The sequence below is a fragment of the Podarcis erhardii genome (assembly GCF_964252035.2).
Source record: "Podarcis erhardii genome assembly, chromosome: Z".
In the NCBI taxonomy this organism is placed as follows: Eukaryota; Metazoa; Chordata; class Lepidosauria; order Squamata; family Lacertidae; genus Podarcis; species Podarcis erhardii.
This window is the reverse complement of record NC_138504.1, coordinates 30,698,440-30,725,245: the sequence shown is the minus strand read 5'-3', so window position 1 is coordinate 30,725,245 and position 26,806 is coordinate 30,698,440. Positions and strand designations below refer to the sequence as shown.

The 26,806-nt window shown below is 45.5% G+C and overlaps 1 protein-coding gene across 3 annotated transcripts in view; it reads right to left on the bottom strand.

Moving 5' to 3' along the window:
• Positions 1-26,806, bottom strand: part of OPHN1 (oligophrenin 1) — a 125,733-nt gene that overhangs the window by 53,853 nt on the left and 45,074 nt on the right. For all 3 annotated transcript variants that reach the window (XM_081847003.1, XM_081847004.1, XM_081847002.1), the window contains 9 exons: positions 25,941-26,042; positions 25,736-25,846; positions 24,116-24,220; positions 22,498-22,627; positions 20,512-20,612; positions 18,498-18,589; positions 13,565-13,643; positions 11,596-11,629; positions 3,426-3,488 (listed from right to left, as the gene is read on the bottom strand). In XM_081847003.1, coding sequence (XP_081703129.1) covers positions 3,426-3,488; positions 11,596-11,629; positions 13,565-13,643; positions 18,498-18,589; positions 20,512-20,612; positions 22,498-22,627; positions 24,116-24,220; positions 25,736-25,846; positions 25,941-26,042 — 817 coding nt within the window. The remainder of the gene's footprint in view (positions 1-3,425; positions 3,489-11,595; positions 11,630-13,564; positions 13,644-18,497; positions 18,590-20,511; positions 20,613-22,497; positions 22,628-24,115; positions 24,221-25,735; positions 25,847-25,940; positions 26,043-26,806) is intronic.

The following is a 26,806-nucleotide window of genomic DNA, read 5'->3' as shown; positions in this document are numbered from 1 at the left end:
AGGCATTTCCTGCAAGCTTTGAGTGTAGTCCAGGAACCAGTGTGTGGTATAATACGTATATGGTGAAGGAACTGTTTAAAAATAAAATTTTTAATCCTCTGTGTCAGTGGTTCCAAATCAGCTAAGTACTGTGGACTCCGTTTTTCAAAAGGCATGGACCACCTACCTTTGATTTTTTTGGTATTTCTGTTGTAGTTTTTGCTATGCAAATCGTGCCACGGATCCTCTGCAGGCATAGGCAAACTCGGCCCTCCAGATGTTTTGGGACTACTATTCCTCATCCCTGACCACTGGTCCTGTTAAGCTAGGGATCATGGGAGTTGTAGTCCCAAAATATCTGGAGGGCCAAGTTTGCCTAAGCCTGCTCTAGGTAGGTTATGTGGACTCCCTGGAGTCTGCAGACCACCAGCTGAGTGCCACTGCTCTATCTAGTTGGTTTGGGATCAATATGGAAAATTTGTTTCCTGGTTATCCAGTAAACAAACTGAAAACTGTCACAAATTAATTTAAGAGCCAGCATGGTGTAGAAGCTCATTGGGTGACCTTTACCAGTCACCTATTCTCAGCCTAACCTACCCTCACAGGGTTGTTGTGGGGATTAAATGAGGACTAGGAACTTGAAGAGACCAGTGTTTGAATCCTCACTTGGCCATGTTCTTGGGATAGGCAGGAGGACAAATCACATCCTTCAGGGTTGCCTCTCATCCTCAAGGAAGAGGAGGCAGGGCCAACGTTCTAACTCCTCCTCCAACAAGAGGGTCTTTCACTCTTCACCCAGACCAAGCTGTGAGAGCAGAAGACAAGTACCAGTGACATCAGCCACGTCCACCCCTGCTGCAGGTTACTAAGTGTCTCCCCAGGGACCTCACACATTTGCATTTGGTTATACATTCTACTTATTTATTACATTTATATTCCACTTTTCCTCCAACTAGCTCAAGGTGGTATGTTCTCCTTCTCTTCTTATCCTCACAACAACCCTATGAAGTAGTCAAAACAAAATAAAAAAATTCCTTCCAGTAGCACCTTAAAGACCAACTAAGTTAGTTCTAGGTATGAGCTTTCGTGTGCATGCACACTTCTTCAGATACACTACCTATGAAGTAGGTTAGGCTGAGAGGCAGTGACTGGCCCCCAAGGTCATACGCAGTGAACTTCATGGCCAAGTGGGGATTCAACCCCTTGTATCTTCTAGGTCCTAGTCTGACACTCTAAACACCTCACCACTCCGGCTCTCTTAGTCAACAAGGCTAGTCCGATACTCATGAGCACCGAGAACGCTTCTTCATTTCCTAAGAACAATAATTTGTGCTAAGAAATCCACTTTTCTTCTCCAGATGCAGAAAAGCAGAAATCTGTAGGGTGGTTTCCTTGGTGTAGGGGGAGCACGATGCCCCTTAAGGGGAGATTCCTGGAAACAACAGAGCCCACCTTCACCAGGTATGCTTGGAAACTTGCTTTCTCCAGGATGCAGCATGAAAGGAAACATTCCAGACAGAACCCACTAAGATGCTTAAAGAAAGAATGGCAACATTTGAAGCAGGCCAGAATTTCAGGAAAGCTCCCATTAAATTTGCTCAGCTGTTGTCTGCCAGCCCTTCAAAAGAGTCTGATTGTCTAAGATTTCATCTTGAGCACTGAGCGAAACAGACACCATTTATTTTAATGGCACTTTTATGATAAAGATCTCTAAAACTAAAATAATACTGGGCCCAACTTTTTATTGTGTCACTTTGGGTCATTAAGCTGCCTTGAATTTTCTCCAAGCAATTAAGAAGCGTGTCTATTTCCCACCCCTCCAAAAACAAATTCTAAGATTGCATATTAGGTCACTTTTGCTAGTAACATTCCAACTTCTCTTTATATATTTTTTTTAAAAGCCTCTGCTATTCACATTGCAAGCATGTCTGCAAGTTGGACTTCACCACTCTCTTTCTTCAAGTGCTTTTAGACCGCCAGCTGTGCAATCCTGTACACATCTACTTAGGAATAAGTGTCATTGAGTTCAATGGCGCTTACTTCCAAATAAGTGGGTTTAGGATTGCAGCCTGCATAAATTACAGAAACTGGAGTTACTGTCTGCAGAAATTGCAGTAGAGTGTGATCGCATCTTGTGTGCATTTAACTTGCATGGGTTTCTTGCAGACTGGTTGTGCATGATAAATCCAGGCAAGGCAGAGAACTGAAAAGCTTGTTTTGTACCGGGTCTACTTTGGGTTTCCTGGCATGAAAATAGCTTTTAAGCTCTGCAGCTTGCAGGGCGCAGAGAGGCAAGGCCCACTCACTGCAACAGCACTGGAATGCTATCACGAGATCTCGCAGGGCCATCAGAGTTCCCACGAGATCTTGCACAAGCATCTCTAGTTTTTTTATTTATTTACAGAAATATTTATATGCCACTGTATTATATCACACTATGAAAACATACAGTAAAATCATAATACTTTTAAGAAGCAAGTTAAAAGCAAAATAATTAAAAACACAAACATTGTGGGGGGTGTACTCTTAATTGCCTGCATAGGCCTGGTGGAATAGAGAAGTTTTCAGTCAGTGTTTAAAAGTTGGCACAGAATGCGCCTGCTGAATCTCAAGTGGCAGAGAGTTCCACAGGACTTCCAGAGTTGGCACACTGAGTGGGCCTTGCCCTCACAAGCAAGGCAGAGAACTTAAAGTCATTTTGTGCCCGATCGACTGACCTGGCGAGAGAAGAGCTTCTTCTTTTCATAATGTTTTTATTTATTTTTCATGGAACAGAAGATACCTTTTCGGAAAACAACTGTTGCAACAGTAAACAACGAACAACTTGTCCTGATATAATTACAGACTTTTTTCATACTTTGTAACAAGATTTTGTTTGGTTACTCTAAAAGCTTGCACCACGTTTTCCCATGAGTGTTGGGTGGATTCCTGTCACAGTCTGAACAATTTATGCATTCAGAAACATTTGCCTGATGTTACAAAAGGAGTAGGGGCTGTGTTTGCCCTTTGCCACTCTGACCTGACATGTTAATATCTCAGCCAATGCTACTGACCAGACTCTGGTATACCAAGAATTGATGTCAAACCCAACACCAGTTTTGCAATGTCTGGCTATTTTCATATGGGCAGCTGTATGGAGAAAAGCCACCATGGGGTCATCATAACCTTGAATGGGTTGGATCACAAGCTCAAGTACTGCTAATAGGGGAGAGATTTCAATTGTTCTGTTGTTTATCAAACAAAAGAGCTTTCAAACTCTCTGCCTTGCTTGCTGGGCTATGCCTGCTGGGCATGTGGGCTACGGAAATATGGGAAATTCTCTCTTTCCCACCCACTCACTTGCTAGCCATGTATGCAGAACCCCTGAATCCACACACACACCCTTCAAAAATGCAATCATACTGTATAAGGGGGAAACATCCAGATGCAATGTCTGTAGAACTCACCTTTTGTCTCTACGGCGTTGATGCATCTCCTGACAAATCTGAAGCCAACCTCGTTCAGCTCCACTGTAAAATACAAAAGGCAACAGGAGATTATCTGCCTGTAGGTTCAGAGAGGAAGAGCAGGTAGGGACAAGTCAAAGTTCATTCTGTTACAGGAATAAGGGTAGTCTTTCTTTTATTTATTCCATAAAATTTATACTATACTGCATGGTTGTAAAGGACCTTGGAAGTTGAACGGAATCCGTTCCGGAAATCTGTTTGACTTCCAAAACGTTCGAAAACCAAATTGCGGCTTCTGATTGGCTGCAGGAAGCTCCTGCAGGAAGCCACGGAAGTCCTGTTGGACGTTCGGGTTCCAAAAGAACGTTCGCAAACCGGAACAATCACTTCCAGGTTTGCAGTGTCCGGGAGCCAAAACGTCCAACTTCCAGGGCATTTGGGATCCAAGGTATGACTATAATTAGAATCAACGATAAGCTTTAAAAAAGATTAAAGCACACATCAACATTCTACATATCTGGGTAGGCTCGTCTAAAGAAGAATGGTGCTGAAAAGAGTACAGTGAAAGTGCCTGCCTGGTGTCAACAAGCAGGGAGTTCCGAAGTGTACATGCTGCTGCCTTAAAAGATTGATTTCTTATAATACGGCCAACAATTCCCTGGACACCTTGATGGTGTGACAAGGCACCAGTGATCTACAGCCAGGAAGGAATGGTAAGAGCTGTTTCCTAGTTCAGCCTGACCCAGAAGGCATGTTATATCTACTAAAGGTCCCAGGTTCAATCCCAAGCATCTCTAGGTAGAGCTGAGAAAGATCCTTGTTGTCACCACCTTTTCCAACTGGCCCTGGCAGGAGGCCACAACACAACAACAGAACATCTGCCTTGCAATCCAAAAGTCCCAGGTTCTGTCTCCAGTGGCATCTCAGTTGTCTGTGCTCCAGCAATCTCTATCTTAGATTACAACGCATTAGATGTGGGGATGCCCTTGAGGACAGTGAAGAAACTTCAGCTGGAGCAGCTGGGTTGCTCACCAAGGCAAGACATATTGCACTGATCCTGGTCCAACTGCACTGGCTGCCAATCAGTTTCCGGGCCCCATTTTAAAGTGCTGGTTTTCACCTGTAAAGCCTTAAATGGCTCAGGGTTGCAGTACCTCAACAACTGCCTCTCTCCATATGAACTGATCCAGACCCTGTAATCATTATATGAGGACCTTCTTCATGTATCTCCTCCATGACAGGTCTGGAGGGTGGCAGCATCAGAACAGGGCCTTTTCTGCAGTGGCTCCCCATTTGTGGGATGATCTTAGCAGGGATGCTTGCCTGGAGCCATCATTACATATGTTCAGGCGCCAGATGAAAACATTCCTCTTTAAGCAGGCTTTTAGCCTGTAACTAACTTTCAGAGTTTTTGGGGTGTTTTAAAGAACCCCACCCCTGATTTTAATATATGTGTTTCCTCCTTTTCTGTAAGTCGCTTTGAGGTGCCTGTGGCAAAAAAAGGTGACTAATAACTTTAATTATAATAATCCCCAAGTAATCTCCTATCTGAAATCTTGGAGAGCTGCTGCCAGTGATGGAGTGGCAAATTCATCCATTCAAAAATATCAGCAGTGGCAAACCGGGGGGGGGGGGAATGGCCTGGGGAGAGGAGGGGTAGCGATCTGAGGAGAGTTCCTAGGGGCAGAGACGTCTGGAGGGCCACATTTGGCTCCCAAGTCTGAGGTTCCACATCCCCAAGAGTCAATAGAGGCCCCAAATTTAAGAAACCGGTTAGAAAGTCTGGAATATATTGACTCATTTGATTATATTTCGGCTGCAATCCTGTGCGCATTTTCCTGGCAGCGAGTCCTACTCAGGACTTACTTCTGAGAATTGCCAGGGGCTGGACTTCAGCTCCCTTCTAGCTCTATAATTCTATGATTCTATTTATGGGATTCCACTGTTAGGCAAGGACATGAGCAGATGTTTAAGATTAGTAATTATGATATATTGTTATATGAAATGGAATGGCCATTTTAATCAGAGTATTCCTATGGAGTTATTACCAGTACTAAGTGGGTTTCCTCCCACTACCACCCCATTCCCACCCTGCAAATTATGGCTATAAACTATTTAGTCAGGCTTTGATGCTGGGCTCTTTTTACGGAAGCTAAAAATAAGATTATTTAATTATGTTGCTATGGTAGCAGATCCATCTAATGTATAATTCCTGCTCCGTTGCTTCTTCTAATCGGGTGTATAATAAATAGGCCCAAACGCATTTAAAAATATCCTATGGAAGCTCTTTAGGGCCTTAATGAGGGTGCATTCAGCCACGGGGAATATAATAATAATGATAATAATAATAATAATAATAATAATAATAATAATAATAATAATTTATTATTTGTACCCCGCCCATCTGGCTGGGTTTCCCCAGCCACTCTGGGCGGCAAGATACACTAAAATGTCACATATTAAAAACTTCCCTGAACAGGGCTGCCTTCAGATGTCTTCTGAATGTCAGGTAGATGTTTATCGCTTTGACATCTGATGGGAGGGCGTTCCACAGGGCGGGCGCCACTACCGAGAAGGCCCTCTGCCTGGTTCCCTGTAACTTGGCCTCTCGCAGTGAGGGAACCACCAGAAGGCCCTCGGAGCTGGACCTCAGTGTCCGGGCAGAACGGTGGGGGAGGAGACGCTCCTTCAGATATACTGGACCGAGGCCGTTTAGGGCTTTAAAGGTCAGCACCAACACTTTGAATTGTGCTCGGAAACGTACTGGGAGCCAATGTAGGTCTTTCAAGACCGGTGTTATATGGTCTCGGCGGCCGCTCCCAGTCACCAGTCTAGCTGCCGCATTCTGGATTAGTTGTAGTTTCCGGGTCACCTTCAAAGGTAGCCCCACGTAGAGTGCATTGCAGTAGTCCAAGCGGGAGATAACCAGAGCATGTACCACTCTGGCGAGACAGTCTGCAGGCAGATAGGGTCTCAGCCTACGTACCAGATGGAGCTGGTAAACAGCTGCCCTGGATACAGATTTGACCTGTGCCTCCATGGACAGCTGCGAGTCCAAAATGACTCCCAGGCTGCGCACCTGGTCCTTCAGGGGCACAGTTACCCCATTCAGGACCAGGGAATCCTCCACACCTGCCCGCCTCCTGTCCCCCAAAAACAGTACTTCTGTCTTGTCAGGATTCAATCTCAATCTGTTAGCCGCCATCCATCCTCCAACCGCTTCCAGACACTCACTCAGGACCTTCACCGCCTTCACTGGTTCTGATTTAAAAGAGAGGTAGAGCTGGGTATCATCCGCATACTGATGAACACCCAGCCCAAACCTCCTGATGATCTCTCCCAGCGGCTGCATGTAAATGTTGAAAAGCATGGGGGAGAGGACAGAACCCTGAGGCACCCCACAAGTGAGAGCCCAGGGGTCTGAGCACTCATCCCCCCCACACCACTTTCTGAACATGGCCCAGGAGGAAGGAGCGGAACCACTGTATGACAGTGCCCCCAGCTCCCAGCCCCTCAAGATGGTCCAGAAGGATGTTATGGCCGATGGTATCAAATGCCGCTGAGAGATCCAGCAGAACTAGGAAACAGCTCTCACCTTTGTCCCTAGCCCGCCGGAGATCATCAACCAGTGTGACCAAGGCAGTTTCAGTCCCATGATGAGGCCTGAATCCCGACTGGAAGGGATCCAAATGGTCCGCTTCTTCCAGGCGTGCCTGGAGTTGTTCAGCAACCACTCGCTCAATCACCTTGCCCAAGAATGGAAGATTTGAGACTGGGCGATAGTTGGCCATCGTGGCCGCATCTAAAGATGGTTTTTTAAGAAGCGGTTTAATAACCGCCTCTTTCAGCGGGTCTGGGAAGGCTCCCTCACGGAGGGAAGCATTCCCCACCCCACGAAGCCCATCGCCCAGTCCTTCCCGGCTAGCTTTTATAAGCCAGGATGGGCAAGGATCCAGGAGACAGGTGGTTGGATTCACTCGTCCAAGCAGCCTGTCCACATCCTTGGAGGTAACAGATTGGAATTGATCCCACGCAACTTGACTAGACAGGACTCTAGCACTCTCCCGCCCTGGCCCTGCTCCCATGGTGGAGTCTACTTCTTCCTGAATCTGAGCGACTTTATTTGCAAAAAACTTTGCAAAATCATTGCAGGAGATCATGCATTACTTCCCTTCCTGGTTATAGTATTAGTGCTTCTGTCCCTCTGATGTTCCTCTCACACTGCAATACCTGTTGTGTTGTCGAACTGCAACTTTTTGTGGCTTTTTGACTGATATACCAGCACCTTGCACAAAATTTCATGTTCACACCAGTGGGTGTCATGGGAGACAACAAGGGACGTCACTGGACAATGCTACTATTCCCCCACACCCTTTCTACACTTGCCTACAGTTGTCTGTTCCCTCCCTCATGATTCAACCATGAAAAAGACAGAAAAGTATTGTGTGCTGGTGTGTTTTCTTGTGCATACCAGACCCCAAAAATCACCAGTTTACTCCTGTGATTTTCTAGGTTGACTGCAAATGGATTTTTTTCTCCTTGAATCAAACAGCATAGAAATGAGCACTATATCTCATTTGTTTCCCAGCAGTGGCTTTTACATGTGAAAGCTCAGATATAATGTAGAAATTAACAGCTAGGGAAACATGGAGGGAAATGGGACTCTTCTTCATGAACTTTGGCTTCCAGATGTTACAATGAAGGATTTGATTCATTTCTCTTTCCTCAGATGTCGTGCACAAGGATATCTTGCCTTTACTACCTTTGAAGCTAAAATAATATGTACTTCATTACGTTACTATGGTAGCAGGTCCCTATCATACTTAACTCTTCTCCTATTTCTTTTTTGTAATCTGCTGTGTGATGTTATTACCGAGCGTCTTATGTCACACCACACCCACTGGAGTGAACATGAGGTTTCATTCAAGGTGCTAGTATATCCGTCAGAAAGACACACTGAGAGGGATGGAAGGACTAGAATTATAAGCAGGGGAAGAGACACCATGTTCCCCATGTCTGAATGTACCCTAATCAAGGTCATGCCTGGTAATTCCTACAGCATCTTTTTAAATGCATTCGATTCTACAAAGTCAGTAGCTGCAATATGCAGCACACCCAGTAGAGAGCAGCAATGGGCATCTATTTGAAACTGCACACAGTGCAGGTTCATTAGGCGATATAAGTCTTATCTGGTGAGACGCGCTTGTTAGAGCTCCCTTCAATTATGTGTTAGGCACCCCCAGATTTCTCCGTCCTCCACCAGTCGCAGATTGTGGGCCGGGGGGAGGGGCGGAATTGTTAATCAGGGAAGATTGTTCTTTCAGGGCTCTGCCATCATCATCGTTTTCTGGCATTGAATGTGACGGCCTGGTGTGGGGTGCTGAGGAGGGCTTGGCTATCTGGCAGGTGTACTGGGCACCTATCGTACCAGCAGCCACCCTGTCAGACCTGCCGGAGGTGGTGACCGGCTGGGCCTTGGAGTTCCCCAACCTACTGGTATTGGGGTACTTCACTGTCTATGCTGATGCTGCCCACTCCTTACAGGCTCTGGACCTGGGCTCTTCCATGGCAACAGTAGGGCTCTCCCAGTTTGTTTTGGGCCTCACACATCAAGCAGGCCACAAGCTGGATTTGATCTCTGGTGCAGGCATAGATGTGATCATGTACCGCTAAATGGAGGTGCCATGGTCTGACTTCCCACCCCACCCTGCTTAGGTGGCGAGCCTATTTAGGCTCACCCGTGGACACTGATGGATGCTGATGGATTCCGTCAGGCCTTGTGGGACCCTGCTCCCCCTGGCGACTCATTGACTGAGCTTGGCTCATTGATCTGGCTCTTGGTGGCCATCAATGAGATCGCACCTAGGCGTCCTCTGCGACCCCGCAGAAACCGGGCCCCCTAGTTTACCAAGGAGCTCCAGAAAATGAAGCAGGACCTCACGACGGCTAGAGCGAGTATAGCACAGTGCCCATGACAGAGCCACAAGAACATCTTATAGGGCATTTATGAAGACATATGAGATGGCAGTGAAGGCAGCTAAGAAGTCTTACTTCTCAGCCTCCATTGCATCCACTAGCTCTCACCTGGGACAACTTTTTAGTATAATTAGGTCTCTTACGTCCCTAGAGGGACAGCCAAATTTAAATATGAATCAGACTTATAGCTGTGAGGCATTTGCGAGCTTCTTTGCGGAGAAGGTCCTGTCGCTCCACCGTGACCTCCCTGCCAATTTGGATACAATAACGGAACTGGAGGCCCCTCAACTGTACTCAGGTCCAGTATTGGACAGCTTTGACTGGATCCTCCCAGCAGATGTGGACAGACTACTCCATTCTGGAAAGCCCACCACTTGTCCTCCCGCGCCGCAGGATCACATTCACCCAGTGCTATACCAGCTGCACTGGCTCCCAGTAGAGTACAGGATCAGGTTTAAGGTGCTGGTTTTAACTTTTAAAGCCCTATACAGCCTAGGACCCTTGTACCTATGGGACCGCCTCTCCTCGTATGTCCATGGAGGACCTTATGGTCTGCAAATAACAACACCCTGAAGATTCCAGGAGATCCCAGGGAAATTAGACTGGCCTCAACCAAAGCCAATTTCGGCCATGACTGCAGCCTGGTGGAACACTCTCTGACAAGAGACTAGGGCCTGCGAGATGTGACATCCTTCTGCAGGGCCTGCAAGAAGGATCTGTTCCACCAGGCCTTTGGTCAGGGTTCAGTCTGACTCAATTTCTCTTTGTATAAGAACAAGCACAAAGGAGGTTTCCCAGCCTGCTCACAGGTCCTTATAATATCAGTGGAAACAGTTGATCCTGGCGAGTATTAACCGCTTTCAATTTTAACCTGAGGATTGTCATTTGTCCAGTTTTAATTTTAATTTATTTGAATTAATTTGGGATGCATTTTAATCGATTGGTTGCTTGTTTTAATGCATGTTGTATTATTTATATGATGTTAGCCACTCTGAGCTTGGCTCCAGCCAGGGTACAAATAAAATATTATTATTGTTATTATCTTCAGCTGGAGCAAACTTTCTGGTCAAAACCTTTTCAGCTATTTAAGGGGAGAGGAGACAGATGAAGCTGCCACCATGACGGGGTGGGCACAGATAACTTTCCTGATTTTTTTTTTATTTTTTTTTTAGGGAAGTGGGGTGGGGGTAGGATAGCAGAATGGCTCTGCTTTAATCTCATTAAGCTTTTACAAAAATGTTCGTAGGAACATTACAAAGAGTGTGCTGGATCAAACCAATGGCCTATCCTCTTCTCACAGTGGCAAAACCAATGCCTCTGGGAAACCCTCAAGCATGATTCGAGAGCACAATAACACTATCCCTCCCTGTGGTTTCCGCCAACTGGTATTCAGAAGTAGAGCCAGCATGGCTAGCAGCCATGAATTTGTCCAATCCTCTTTTAAAGCCAAACGAGTTGGTGGCCATCACTGCCTCCTAGGGCAGAGTTTACTGTGTGCTGTGTGAAGAAGGATTTTCTTTTATGTGGCCCAAATATGGAAGGAAAACTTATCTATGTCCGCTTTCTCCAGGCCATGCATAATTTCATAACCTTCCATCATGGCATCTCTTAGTCGCCTTTCCTCGAGTTTCCAAATGATGCAACCTTTCTTCATAAGGGAGTCGCTCCATCCCCTTGATCATTTGGGTTGCCCTTTTCTGAACCTTCTCCCCAACTCTGAAATATCCTATTTGAGGTGAGTGGGTGGCCACTTACAGCCCATACTCTCCTCAGCCTCCCTTTGCCTGGCTGCAGTATAAACATCACCTAGTGCCGTTTCATGGGCCCTCTAGGAATCGTAGCTGAAGGGAGGTGGACACTGTTATGAGTTGTGATTCCTTCATTGTTGGGGGTTAGACTGGATGGCCCTTTGGGTTCCTTCCAACTCTACCATTCCATGATTCTACACCAAGGTTTTTTAAGGGTATGAGGAAGATACATCAGCTACCATGGTAAGGGTCAAGCAAGCTAAGTGCCAAGATACCTGCATCCAGAACATTTTGCCTGCTCTTCCAAAGCAGCACACATACACACACACACACACACATCTTATGCATGCTTTTGAAAAGCACAAATGGCTGGCAAAAGTGTGTGCACTTATATAAGGGTTATCTGGGATCTACCTGAGTCATAGACCAAAATGGGAGCTACTTACTTTCTTCCTGCTTTGTGATGGGACTGTGGTAGATCTAAATAAAAGCAAAAGTAAATTAAAAAGATGGCAAACACGTTGACCCTTGAAGAATCAAATTGTCTGAAAGACAGGATATAAGACAGTATAATCACCTCTTGCACAGGGGACATGTTCCAGAGATGGTGCACATAAGCAAAAAACATTCGCTTGAACTGCCCCCTTGGAACAGCCCCTGCATGAGCATCTTTACCTTTCTGGAGTCAGGCACTAGGCAAGCCTTGGCCCCACTAAGCAAACAAGGCAAGAGCACAAAAGCTCTCTGTCTTTCTTACTAGCTTCTGGGAGGCTCCCGCAAGTTTTCACAGTGCCATCCGAGTTCTCGCAACAACATCCCAGAGCCCAGAAAGAAAGGCACAGAGCTTAAAAGGGGAAACCCGGTGCAAAAGGAGCTTTAAAGTTCTCTATCTGATGTGCAATTTATTTGTGAGGTTTCAAATGGCTGGCTTTCAACTCTGTAAGGTTGAAATTGCACAAGTCAATCATGTGCAACGTACTGCAATATAAAAAATTCACACACTGTTTGCAAAGTTCTCCCAAGAGCTGCTGATGTGGACATTGCATAAAAGCCATGGGGAGTCGCCTCTACCTCCCAGCTGGTGTCATTTCCTACAGCCGCCTTCCCATCTCCCATTTAATAGCTGAGGGTTCAGGGTTTGGTATCTGGTCACATGCAGGCTATTCCAGGGAAGCTAAACAAACCCAGGAACAATCCCCACAGGGAGTGGACTTTTCCCAGATTGCAGGGAAACAAAATGCTCACATGGTTAGGGCAGGGGTGGCTATCCTGTGGCATGGCCCTCCCAATACTGCTGGACTGCAGTTCCCATAATCCTTTGCCAGTGGCGACCATGCTATGTGCGGTCAAAGGTTATCCACCCCTGAAGTAGGAGCAGGTGAAATTGCAAGGAACTGAGACTATCAAAAAGTCATAACACTTTTACTTTTAAAAATCCTTTAACATTATAAAATAAAATCCTTTTTTAAAAAATAAGCATACTGCAAATCATTCAGACTGCAGCTTTATTAATGCCAAGTTTATGGAAGTGCACATTTATCATAAGAATATAAGGAGAGTCCTGCTGGATCAGGCCATTGGCCCATCTAGTCCAGCATCCTGTTTTCACAGGAGCCAACAAAATGCTTCAACAGGAAACCCACAAGCAGGACCTGGGTGCAAGAGCACACTCCTCCCCCCCTCCTGTGGCTTCCAAAAACTGGTATTCAGAAATGGAGGGAGAGAATAGCCACCACAGTTAGCAGCCATCAATATCCGTCTCCTACATGCATTTGTCTAATGCTGACACTTTTAAAGCCATCCAGATTGGTGGCCATCACTATCTCCCGCAGGAAGGAGTTCCACAGTTTAACTATGCGCTGCACGACTAAGGACCCTTTTCTATGCCGTGAACCTTCACTGGATGTCCATGAGTTCTATAAGAGATGGAGAAAGATTTTTTTCTATCCCCTTTCTCCATCCCAGGCCTAGCTTTATTAATTCCAATCATGTCACCACACTCAGCCTCTTCCTCCTGCAACGTCAAATGTAATGGAGAAATGAACAATTCAAGAGGCTAACCCTAAAAACTTTGCCAAATTCGAGTTTGAACGTTTTCAAAGGCTGCCCCTGGGAATGGTCAAACGAATGTTTGAAAGTTTTGAAAAAGGAGAGTCATTATTTCGCTTTTCGAAACCAGCTAAAACGCTTCTCACTGAAACATCATTACTTAAAAAACATCATGCAAGTTAACTTAAAAAGGGGAGGTGGGGAATAGCTAAGCTGTGGCCCTCCATAGTTTGTTGCAGTCAGCCTCCCAGCAGTCAGCACAACCAGTTGTCAGAGGTGGTCCAACATCTGGATTACATCCCTACCCCTGTGGCAGTGGAAACTCCATCAAAACACACAACTGGAGAAATCATTTTTAATACTTACTGGCTCTTTCCCATCCATGGCCTCCATCCAGAGCCGTCGATTTGCTTCTGAAGGGGCTTGCAAGGTGATGGGCCCAGGTCTGCAAGAGATTGAACAAGGGTAAAAACGAAGAAAGTTTTTCTCCCCATGAAGCAATAAGACTGAATCTAAAATTACAGCGCTTAATCTTTCTCCAGGCAACTCGCACCAAGGACTTTGCACATGCTTTTAATACAAGTGTTTGCTCTGCACTTCAATGAAAAATTTGGAGACGGAAAATAAATGCATACAAAAAACTGGTTGTGCAGGATGCAGAAAGCAGGAAGGAGCTTCTTTTTTCTAGTAGCTGGAAAAGCTTGAGTGGCAGCATAATTAACTTATGCAATCACAGAATTGCAGAGTTGGAAGGTACCTCCAAGGGTCATCTAGGCCCACCCCTTGCAATGAAGAACCACAGCCAAATACAATGTTGTCAGAACTGGAATTTGTCAGCAAGTTTGACCCTATTCGTTTAGCTTTTCTAACTTGCAGCTGGTGTCAAGTGAGTGTAGCTGGTGGTCTTCTTGGCACTGTTTGGCAACCACCTGGAGTTTTATTAGTTATTGTTTTGAATTCTTGCAATAAGCCTAGCTGCGATTGTTTACTTGTTTTGAATAGATTTGCAATATTATTTTTTCCATTTGTATTTTTTCAGTTGCCTTGGGTTGTTGTTTTGGCAAGATGAAGCAGGATATTCATTTAAATACACAAGCACCACCAATTCTGTTCTGTTACTAGTGATTGCTGACATAGTCACTATGCTTATTTAGCTTTGCACAGATTGAACCAATCACATTTTGTGGACTTTTTGGGCAATATATATTTATACTGCAAATATTTCACCAACTTCATGCAACTGAGGAAGTGGGTTACTGTTCCTCAATAAACTGGACAGTTTTGAATACTAGCAAAATGCTTTTCTTTCCCTGGCTGGATATGGAATGGGGGGAAATACTCTCTGCACTAAGGGACATCCAACATTCTGGGAATCTGTAGAAATGTTTGCCAATAGAAGTAAAGTTACAGGGAACCAGGCAAAGGGCCTTGTTGGCCATACCCACCCTGTGGAACGCCCTCCCATCAGATGTCAAATAAATAAACAAACATCTATCTGACTTTTATAAGACATCTGAAAGCAGCCCTGTATAAGGAAGTTTTTAATGTTTGATGTCTTACTGTGTTTTAATTTGTTGGAAGCCGCCCAGAGTGGCTGGGGCAACTCAGTCAGATTTCAATTTCAGCCTGTTCTGTTCATGTCAGAGACAGGATCAAGCCAACTCAATAATAATAATAATAATAATAATAGTTATTATTTATTTTATTTTATTTATTTATTTATACATACATACATACATACATACATACATACATATATACATACATACATACATACCCCGCCCATCTGGCTGAGTTTCCCCAGCCACTCTGGGTGGCTCCCAATTGAGTGTTAAAAACAATACAGTATTAAATATTAAAAACTTCCCTAAACAGGGCTGCCTTCAGATGTCTTATTTCCTTCACATCTGATGGGAGGGCGTTCCACAGGGCGGGTGCGACTACCGAGAAGGCCCTCTGCCTGGTTCCCTGTAACCTCACTTCTTGCAATGAGGGAACCGCCAGAAGGCCCTCAGCCCTGGATCTCAGTGTCTGGGCTGAATGATGGGGGTGGAGAAGCTCTTTCAGGTAAACAGGACCAAGGCCATTTAGGGCTTTAAAGGTCAGCACCAACACTTTGAATTGTTCTCGGAAACATACTGGGAGCCAATGCAGATCTCTCAGGACCAGTGTTATGTGGTCCCGGTGGCCACTCCCAGTCACCAGTCTAGCTGCCGCATTCTGAATTAATTGCAGTTTCCGGGTCACCTTCAAAGGTAGCCCCACGTAGAGCGCATTGCAGTAGTCCAAGCGGGAGATAACTAGAGCATGCACCACTCTGGCGAGACAGTCCGTGGGCTGGTAGGGTCTCATCCTGCATATCAGGTGGCCCAGGAGGAAGAAGCAGAAACACTGTATAACAGTGCCCCCAGCTCCCAGCCCCTCTAGATGTTCCAGAAGGATGTTCTGGTCGATGGTGTCAAAAGCCGCTGAGAGATCCAGCAGAACTAGGAAACAGCTCACACCTTTGTCCCTAGCCACCGGAGATCATTGACCAGTGCAACCAAGGCAGTTTCAGTCCCATGGTGAGGCCTGAATCCTGACTAGAAGGGATCCAGATGGTCCGCATCTTCCAGGCATGCTTGGAGTTGTTCAGCAACCACCCGCTTAATCCCCTTGCCCAAGAATGGTAGATTTGAGACTGGGTGATAGTTGGCCATATTGGCTGGGTCTAAAGATGGTTTTTTAAGAAGCGGTTTAATGACCGCCTCTTTCAGCGAGTCTGGGAAGGCTCCCTCACAGAGGGAAGCATTCACCACCCCGCAGAGCCCATCGCCCAACCCTTCCCAGCTTGCTTTTATTAGCCAGGATGGGCAAGGATCCAGGAGACAGGTGGTCGGTTTCACTCATCCAAGCAGCCTGTCCACATCCTCAGAGGTAACAGATTGGAATTGATCCCACGCAACTTGACTAGACAGGACTCTAGCACTCTCCCACCCCGGCCCTGCTCCCATGGTGGAGTCTACCTCTTCCTGAATCTGAGTGACTTTTATCTGCAAAAAACTTTGCAAAAGCATTGCAGGAGATCTTTGGGTACCTACCAGGCCTCGGTGGCGAAGGTGGTTCCAATAGATTGTGAACCACCTGAAAGTGTCTCCTGCTGCTGTTTTCTGCAGATGCAATAGAGGCGGTGAAGAAGGTCCTCTTCGCCATCGCCATTGCCACTTGGTAGGCTCGACGTTGAGCTCTAACCTGTGTCCGGTCCGATTCAGAATGAGTTTTCCACCACCGGCGCTCTAGCCGTCTCAACAATTGTTTCATTGCCCCCAGCTCCGGGGAAAACCATGGGGCTGTCCGGGCTCCATGCAATCGGAGAGGGCGCTTCGGAGCCAGACAGTCAATAGCCCTGGTTAACTCCGCATTCCAGCGGGCCACCAGGGAATGAGCTGAAAGGCCATCAACTTGGGATAAAGCATCCCCTACCACTCTCTGGAAGCCAATTGGATCCATTAAGTGGTGGGGGTGGACCATCCGAATTGGTCCCACCTCCCTGCAAAGGGGAAGGGTCGCAGAGAAGTCCAGTTGCACCAGGAAGTGATCTGACCATGGCACTTCTTTTGTTTTGCTTTTACTTAGTATCAGATCACCCACATCCGTAAAGGTAAACACCAGGTCTAAGGCATGTCCGCGGCTATGAGTTGCGCCAAACTTATTCAGTGACAGCCCCATGGAGGCCATGCTTTCCACGAAGTCCCGAGCGGCCCCTTGTAAGGTCGTGTCGGCATGGATGTTAAAATCCCCCAGGACAACCAAACTAGGTGTCTCCAGGAGAACATCTGCCACGACCTGAAGCAGCTCGGGCAGGGAATCCTTGGTGCAGCGGGGAGGTCGGTACACCAAAAGGAATCCTGTACTGCCCCTATTTGCCCAACTTCCAGAACATGCACTCAGAAAAGTGGGACTTCCCAATACGACGCCTGGTGCAAACTAATGCATTCCTAAAAATCACTGCAACTCCCCCCTCCCCACCCACATGGCCTGGGTTGCTGTGCGTAAGAGAAACCTGGTGGACAAGCAGCGGCAAGGACAGGCCCCTCTGCTTCATCCAACCAAGTCTCTCTCACACATGCCAGGTCAAATACTCCATCCACAATCAGGTCGTGGATGGCAGTGGTTTTATTCATCAACCTGGCATTGCACAGCAACACTTTCAGGTCACGTGTGTTTCCCTTGCTGATTCCAGTATCCTTCCAGTCAGGACCAGACCCGGAGGCAGGGATAGTCTTCCAACAACGACTAAACCTGCCTCCTTGGTAATGACATGGTCTGGTCTTAGTGTAACTCCTCCTCCTCCCCATGATTACTGAGATCGGGTGTCGCAATACATCCCCCCCTTGTGGAACCTGCCCCAGCCATTCTGTTGGCTGAGGCCCACTCCCAGGCAGCCCTGACCCTTTCCCCTTAAAAAGCAAAATATACAAAATATACAAAAATATACAAAATATACAAAAACAAACAAACTATACAATAACTTAACAAAATAATGAAACAAAGCAAGAAACAATTATGCTAAAATTAAACTACTCCCCACCCTGACTAAACATTTATCCCACCCCAAACAGAAATAAAATAATAGAATAATATATTATAAAAAACTACCATTTGAGGTGCAGCAGATTAAGAGCACGTAAAACATTTAAAACCATTTTCGCCACTTGCTGCTTCAAGTATGTGTGAGTGCAGGCCCCGCCCTCTAGGCCCGATGGAATTGGCTGGAGGAGGAAGCGGTCTTCCCAAACACTCACAGAAGCAACAACAGCAACAACAACTCAATCCCATGGAGGTCTGGTTCTCCGCTCACACTACCATTGTCTTTGCTCAGGCTCCTAAAACTTCACACAAGAGCTGCCCATGCATTTCTAACTTTTCTTAACTATCTGGAATACACATTTAATAAATAAGAACATAAGAAGCTGCCTTATACCGAATCAGGCCACTGATCTTTCTAGTTAGCATTGGATGTGGAACTTTCTGCATGTAAAGCAGATGCTCCACCACTGAACAACAGCCTTTCGCTACATGGTAAGTTTCTAGTCCTCATGGACCTGTGATTTATTGCTGTCTTGCTTTTTTGTTTTGTTTTTACTTTACTATGCATACGTATTAATTTTAAAGCTGTAATTTCTATGTCCTGTAAACTCACTTTGTAACAGGTGGTAAAGAAAGATTTTAAATAGGTTCCCCCCCCCCCCCCGCCTGTGCAATTTTTGAAGGAAATGCAAACTTAAAAAGTTGAAAACCTGCCAGGAGTTTGGATTACCTTTCCAGCGTCTCAATGTCAAAACAAAATCTTTTGTCTATGGAGTCTGTCTTCCTCCTCACACAGGACTTCAGCATCAGGTGTAAGGTGCCCTGAGAAGGGAATTTACAGAAAGCAAAAGAGAGAGAGGGAGAGGGAGAATAGTTGATCTCACTTTTAAGATCCCAGGCTTAGAGGGAAAAGCAAATCAATCCATGCAAATGGGGAGAACTCTCAGGAGTGACAGCAAGGCTGGCATTGAAATGAAGCTGAGTCAGAAGGCAAGGAGAACAGGTGGTCATCTGTAGGTGTTTATAGGGAAGCAACAAAAAGGAGCACCCCAAATCACCACCACTTTGCATGCTGAGCTTCTAAATGTCTACATTGGTTGCCAGTTTGCTTCTGGGCCCAAATCCAGGTGCTCATGTTGGTGTTTAAGGTCTTAAATGACTCAGCTGTGAAATACCTGAAAGGCAACCTCCTTCCCTACAGACCTTTTCGTGTGCCGAGATTGACAGAGGGAACCCTTTTGGTAGTTCCCCCACCCTCAGAGGGGGTGGCAGCTCAGGGGAAGAGGGCCTTCTCTGTGGCAGCCCCTAAGAGAGCTGCACCGGGCTCCTTCACTAAACAGCTCTTGGAGAATGCTGGAGATGCGCCCCTTCGCCCTGAGCTATTGGCACTTGAGAAGTGTATTTTTAGTACTTACTTGTTTTTATAAATTGTTTTAAACCGTTTTAATACAGTCGTGTTTAATACACCCTGTGTCCCAAATGCATCATTGCGCCTAGAGGCTAATCTTCCCTCGGTAGAATTACGGATCTGGCGCAGGACACTTAACTATTGGCTTCACCTAAACTCAAATCCCCCTGCTCTAATATTCTTAGTGCTGTAAGATTGTCATAAGAGCACCTGGACTAAAATTGTCTATCAAAAGCTTCATTCTTGTGGTCTATCACCACAACAGCTAGTCACTTTGGGTTTTAGTAAAGCAAACATTCTACTTTGTCAGTGCCTAAATGATATCGAGCGTCAGAACAACTTGGCCACAATAAGGAAATTTCGCCCATGGTATGACAATTTTCCACCTTCCCATTTCGACTCTCTGGCACCCTATCTGCATAACCTAGCAATTCTAAAATATAGACACACTTTTACTCTCACAAGATTGAATCTATTGCCCTCGGCTGTACTTGAGGGACAATTCCAACAGGTTCCACACGAAAAATGCTTATGTCCCTGTGGAGATGGCAGTACCGAATTGGTGGCGCATGTCCTCCTGGCTTGCACTCTTTATAAAGACTTGAGAAATGAGATTATCACCCCTCTTTTATTGTCCATTCCGGGTTGCCCAGCCACTGCCACAGTGTCCTTTCTCTTGGCAGATCAAGATGAGCAGGTGACAGCAAAGGTTATAAGGTTTTTAGCTGGGGCAATTAGAATAATATCCACTTTTTGACTATTGATTCAAAACCCTTAACTGTATTTTATATAATTGACTTTTTATTTCTATTCTTTCTATCTCGTATTGTTGTTTTATTGCTATGGCCGATGGCTGATGCAAATAAAGATTCATTCATTCATTCAATATAGTCATACCTTGGTTTTCGAACAGCTTAGTTCTCGAACATTTTGGCTCCCAAACACCACAAACTCAGAAGTGAATATTCCAGTATGTGAACTATTTTTGGAAGCCAAACGTAGCTTCCAAATGGCTGCATAGCTTCCGAATGGCTGCAGGAGCTTCCTGCAGCCAATCAGAAGGCATGCTTTGGTTTCTGAACATTTTGGAAGTCGAGCGGACTTCTGGAATGGATTCCATTCAGCTTCCAAGGTATGACGGTACTGTGTTTTAATGTTGTAATCCACCCCGGGACCTTAAGGTGAAAGTTGGCTAATAAATTAATAATAATACATGCAACATGTCAAAAGGTCGGATGCAGAAATTTGCAGTGGTGTCCAGAAGCCACAAGCTGCAATTACCACCAGAGAGTTAGTTTTAAATGCTTCCCAAAGCATTAAGTACGATTTCACTTACTTGCTTTGACCCTGGCTTCTGCTCCATGTGTGTCATCCTGAACACCTTTGCCTCTTTCTCGTACTGGCAGTAGTATTTGACCCATGAGATGCCCAGGGCCCCTGCATCAAAGTCCAGAATTGAACAAATTTAACAGAAGCTGCCCAAGGTACATCTCTTACTTGCATGCAATATCTGGTGTAAAAAAGAGAAAGAGCTTTTAAATAGGGCTTGTTCCAGCAGGACAACCTGGGAATGGACACAAGGAAATAGTGCATGGGATAGGAGACCCTGCACTTAAGAGCATAAGAAGAGCCTGCTGGATCAGGCCAATGACCCACCTACTCCAAAAATCTTGTCCTCACAGATAGACTGCCCCTGGGCCTGGAGGTTCCAGAACAGCACCAGAAGAGCCCTGCTGGAGCAGGCCAACAGCCCATCTTGTCTAGCATCCATCATTTTGCTTGTCCTTTTCTGAACCTAGCACCATTCAAAGGGACATGCTATCCAAGAGCACACAAAGCAGCCATCCCACTGTTCAACCTCAGTGAGGTTAATCCTTGGCCATCCCCTTGACAGTAAGCAAACCACCTGGCATTTTTCTTCCCTGCCTTTGATGGCAGGCAAAGACACCTGTAAAGATTTGAGGGAAGGGAACTAATATTCCAAGCTGTTAAAACAGCTGCATTCCCTCCACACAGCAAAGCCGTAGCAGATTCTGCCAGTTCCACCCCACAATTTTTTTGAGGGTACAGGAGCCCTTTAGCTCCATTCTGAGAAGAAAGTGATTAGAGATCTGGAAGTCCAAATCTTGGTGGAAGAACAAGGTTCTGTGCAGAAAACTTTTTTAAAAGCTTCCACTACAACTTCATCTCATGCAGTATTTGTCTCAGGGGTTCTGTTTATACATAAAAATCATGTATTGCCAAACCTCTGGAGTCACCCCATGGCTAGCAGAGACGGGGAGAAACAGAGAGAATCCCCTATACTTCCAGCAGCCCTTGCCACCCAAGCAAAGTAGAGAGCTTGAAAGCTCCTTTCACACTATGTAACCCAAAGGGAGCCAGCACAAAAGGGTTTGTAAGCTCTCTCTCTCTCTCTTGCTTGAGGGGCAAGGCCTGCTCAGTGCATTGGCTCTGGAAGGCCAAGGATACTCACGTGAGATCTCGAGGGAACTCAAGTAGCCCTACAAGATCTTATGAGTGTATCCAAGGTCTCATGATGAGTATCCCACCACCTGCAGAAAGGCAGAGAACTTAAAAGCTCTTTCCAGACCAGGTAACCCCAAGCAAGCCTGGCATATAATGAACTTTTATGCTCTCTACCTTGCTTAGGATTTAACTTGTGCAATTTCAACTAGCCTGCCTTCAATTTTATTAAAAAAAACAACCATGAGTGTTTTCTCCACTTTAAGAACTAGTTGAAATCTATGTTAAGAGGTCCAGTAGAGTCCCTCCTGACTTCTGACTCCTCTCTTTTCCTTCAAGCCTGTGATGTGCTACCAGTCCATCAATGGCTGGAAGGGAGATGAGTGATGAGCAGAAGCTATTTCTGAAATTTTGCAGGCTGGCAGTGAAGAGGAAATATGGCCTTGAAAAATGTGGAAAATATTTCTGGCATAGTGGAATCTCAAATGTCCAGAGCTGAGTCCGGCAGAGGTTGATTCTGGAAGCCTCCCTTATAGAATGAAAGAGTTGGAAGGGGCCCAAAGGGTATCATCTAGTCCAACCCCCTGAAATGAAGCCTCCCTTATAGAATGAAAGAGTTGGAAGGGGCCCAAAGGGTATCATCTAGTCCAACCCCCTGAAATGAATCATTGCTAAAAAGATACCTGGACAGATGGTCAGCCAACCTCTGCTTAAAAACCTCCAATGAAGAAGTCTGCCCACCTTCCAATGTCGCCAAATCATAGAATTGGAAGGTGCTCCCAAGGGTCAACTAGTCCAGTCCCCTGAAATGCAGGAACCACAGCAAATCCCTCATAGGATCCCCTTGGCAGACACTTACATTTTTCTTGCGAATACAGGTAGCCTTCTATGGTCGGCTTCCCAGGGAGCTTGCAAGTGAGAGGAGCTTCCTTCATCCTCTTCTTGAGGTCTTCCAACTCTTCCCGTGTGCTGCTGAAGTGATTTCTGGTCTGCAAAAGCAATGGGGGAAGAAGAAGACTACTTAGTTTGGACATAACAGCATGGAAGCAAAAGCTTAAGAATCTGACATTCAGCTCAAGTGCCTGTGCCAGTCTTTGGCAACCTGTTGTCTTCTGGACGGATTGGACTACAATGCATGCTGCCTGGGGCTGAAGGGAGTTGTAGTTCAAACCATCTCTTCAAAAATAATAGACTGAGGGCTGCCTTGCAAGATGAGAACAAAAAGTCCCTCAAGTGCAGCCCTCTGCATCAAAAAAACAGCTAACAGAAAGTGGCAAACAGTACAGTTGCACCTTGTGAGCATTTAACTTTCACAATTTCAACCTTGCGCTACTAAGTTGAAATTGTGCAAATTAAATGCACACAAACTGTAAGCTCTCTGCCTTGCTTACCAGATGAGGCCTGCTCGGGGCACCAGCACCAGAAAGGTAAATATGTTTGTGCATGGGCAGTTCTAAGGGGATGGTTTTTCCGTATACGCAAAACCCTTGGAACGGAACACCTGAGCACAATGCAGTCCCTGAATGGGGGAAAGGCTGTGAACATTCTCCCTGCTTGCATCTACTCAAGCATAGCCACAGGTTTTCCCTGGAGTTCCTGGACTGCAAGCACTGGGCCAGATGATCCTTGAGGGCCTCTTCCACTATCCAGTTTCTCAAAGGCACCAGATTGCTGGTGCCCAAGTCATTCCAGCAGTCACTAAACAGCAAGAACACACAGGTCTCTTGGTTGCCAGAAATAAGTGTGGACAAACAACTCTCTGCTGAAAAGAGATAGGTGGGAAGGCAACTACTCAGATGATGGCCTCTGTTAGCAACAAAGCAGCCACATGGGGAATCAAGTCGCCTTGCAAAAAGAATGGAAGAACAAACACAATTTGCAATGCAGCAGATTCCTGGTCAAAGTGGACCCTGGGAAAGACTGCAAGTCTGTAGTCCAGAAACTGGTGGGAAGTTCATAAAATTATGCATGGCCTTGAGGAGGTGGATAGAGAACCCCCCTTCTCTGCCCCAATAACATTAGAACCTGTGGACATCCAATGAAACTGAATGTAGGAAGATTCAAGAAATACTTATGCGCACAGTTAAACTATGGAACTACCTCCCACAGGAGACAGTGATGGCCACCAAACTACATGACTTTAAAAGAGGACTAATAAATTCATGGAAGAGGATGAAGCTATCAAAGGCTACTAGCCACAATGGCTATGCTCTGCCTTTGCAGTTGGAGGCAGCAATGCTTCTGAATGCTGGTTGCTAGAAACCTAGGGAGGGGAGAAGGCTCTTGTGCTCGGGTCCTGTTTGCAGATTTTGCACAGGTAACAGTTCAGCCACTATGTGAAGAGGATGCTGGACTAGACAGGCCATTGGCCTGATCCAGCAGGCTCTTCATATGTTCTTACAAGACATATGGCACTAAGCATTTCCGCAGTAGGAGCTAAGGAGGAAGAAAGACAGGATGGAGGGAAGCAAACTCACGTTCTGCAGACTGAGCTGAAGTTGTTGCTTATATGGCAGGAAATCCTGCGTCAATTCCACAGTCAGGTTGTTGTAGGTGAAGAGGCTATGGAGGAAAGCCAAGACCTGTGAACAAAAGAGGCAACATTTTCTAAGTTAAAGAGCAGATCTGTGCATCCAGAATCACAGTGCGTAAAAATCCTCCCGGCCTGCTGATTCTATTCTGACAGTTGGCAAGAAAGGCTTAAACATTGGACACATCTCCTTTTCTGAAGAAGCATCTGCTATATATTCTGGAAAAGGGTTTGTCTGTCCTCTATCGGTCTGGACACCTCTCAAGGTAAGTTATGGGGCAGATGGCAGGCACCGTTTTGAATCAAGATAGCAGCCTGACCTTGGCATGACTTTGCCTGTTTTCTGGCACAGGTTCAGCCTATCGTAACCAAACTCTGCAAGAGGATTCTCAATGTAGGGACAGCCATTTTTGTCAACATTTGGACGACAGGTGCCATCTTGAAACATGATGGTGGACCAAAAGGTAATTTTAGGATGACTTCACCCCATTTTCAGCACGACGGGGCCAAACTCACAAATTACACTATCCATTTGAAAGTCAAATATTTTTGGTTTCTATTCTGCTTTTGGAATTCCCCGCTAGTGCCTGCTATAAAAGATTCCAGAATGCGTGCTATAAAAGATTCCAGAATGGCTTTGGGCATGATGCAGAATCAGGAACAACAAATGCTTCTCCTAGTTATGCTCCCATACCTGGATTTGAGAGTCTCTTCCCCTGGCTTCTGGGAAACACAGAATATCTCCAGGTGTCGGGTGAAATGAAGGAGTTAATGAAGGGAATGGTGACCGGGAGGTGAGGGTCACACAACATCTATTCTCAACGTACCTGTGATTACTCTGCGCTAAAACGGAGCCAAGGAGCACTGGGTTCTGCAGCCTTTATATATAAAAGCTGAGAATGTGCAAGTCTTATTTTATTTATTCATTTATTTATATGTCCATTCATTCATTTCATGAAATTTATACACAGCATGACTAAAAAGAAACCTCAAAGCTCTTTGCAAGGAAAATATAATTCAGTAACTCAAACACTCAGAAGATAAACTCAGCAACACACTAAAAACAGATTGAAACAGGCATCCACATTCTACATGTCTGGACAGGCTTGCCTAAAGAAAACAACATTTTCTAGCAGGCACCGGAAAAAATGCAGTGAAGGCACCTGCCTGATGTCAATAGGCAGGGAGTTCCAGTGTAGGTGCTGTCCCATTAAAATATTTGAGTTCTTACAAATGCAGAATGGGGAGTATGTGTCACCTGAAACGGTGCCAGTTCTGCAGATCAAGGGGGTGCATATGGAGAAAGGCAATATTGCAGGTAAGGTGTTACGGGTGTTTTATACTAATACTAACACATTGAGCCTGATCCAGCAGCAAACTGGCAACCAGTGCATCATTTTTTATTGTTTATTACGGTTTTGCAAGCCACAGACAACATCAAGAGAGGCAGTAAGACATTATATGCCACTCCTGTCCAATGGAGATTAAGTTTCTGTAGCATGTGACACAGGCTTCAGTGCCAAACGCAATCTGGAGGGAAACAAAGGTTGCAGGGGTGTTCACTTACAGGCTCCACAATACTAAACTTCTTGCTCTCCTGCACTTCTTGAATCTGATAGACATATTCCAGGGAAGATTCAAAGAAAACGTGCCGCTCTTTATCCACCTGCATGTCAGCCTAGGTGAGAAACAGAATGGGGATGTTAATACAACAGCAGCACGGCTACCTTTACAAAGTATGGTTCTCAAGTGCTGAAAACCTCTTCACCTACCTCTTGCAAATGGGATTCTTTTTTCTTTGAAGATAAATTCAAATGGCGATCCAACATGGAGTAAAACCTCTCCCCGTCCTTCTCAAATTTCTTTTTCCGTTCCTAGAAATGGAGGAGATGCAAAATCATTGTGTTGTGAGCAACTGTTAAGTACTATTTTTAAGGAACAGATGTCAGGGGTTTCCAGCCTGACCCTAAAAGGCACTCTCCACTGGCTCTGCAAAATTTTAATAGTGAAGGAAAGGCGCTCTGAATTTGCACAGAGGAATCCTTCTTATTAAGGACATGATTCCACATGATTCCAAGCTTGATTTTTTTTTAAAAAAGTCTCAGAAGCAAGCACTGGTTACAATATTTCTAAAATTTGTACACTTAACGTTCATCCAGACAGCTCAGAATGGCCATGTTTTAACTTCACAACCACCCTGTAGGGAAGTAAGAAAGACTCAAAGGTTATGACTTGGCTCACCCCAAAGAATTCTGGGAGTTGTGGTTTGTTATGGGTGCTGAAAGTTGTTAGAAGACCTCCTTTTCCTTCCCCACAGAACTACAGTTCCCAGAGTTCCTGTGAAGAGGGATTGACTGCTAAACCACTCCGGGAATTGTAGTCCTGTGGGGAAGGAATAGAGGGCCTCCTCAGAACCGCCATTGCCCCCCGACCATGTACGGAGATATACTGATACTGAGAATGCATGCGCTGAGAATCACCCCTGCAACTATTATGCGGGGAATGCTCTGGGAGCAATTTTGGGGTCCACAAAAGGGACAGTTATGCGGTGGTGACCAGTATGTGGTGAAATACACTAAGTGGTTTATATGCAGGGAGTTGGACTGTAGAATTCCAAGTCTACCGTTCTATGATTCCA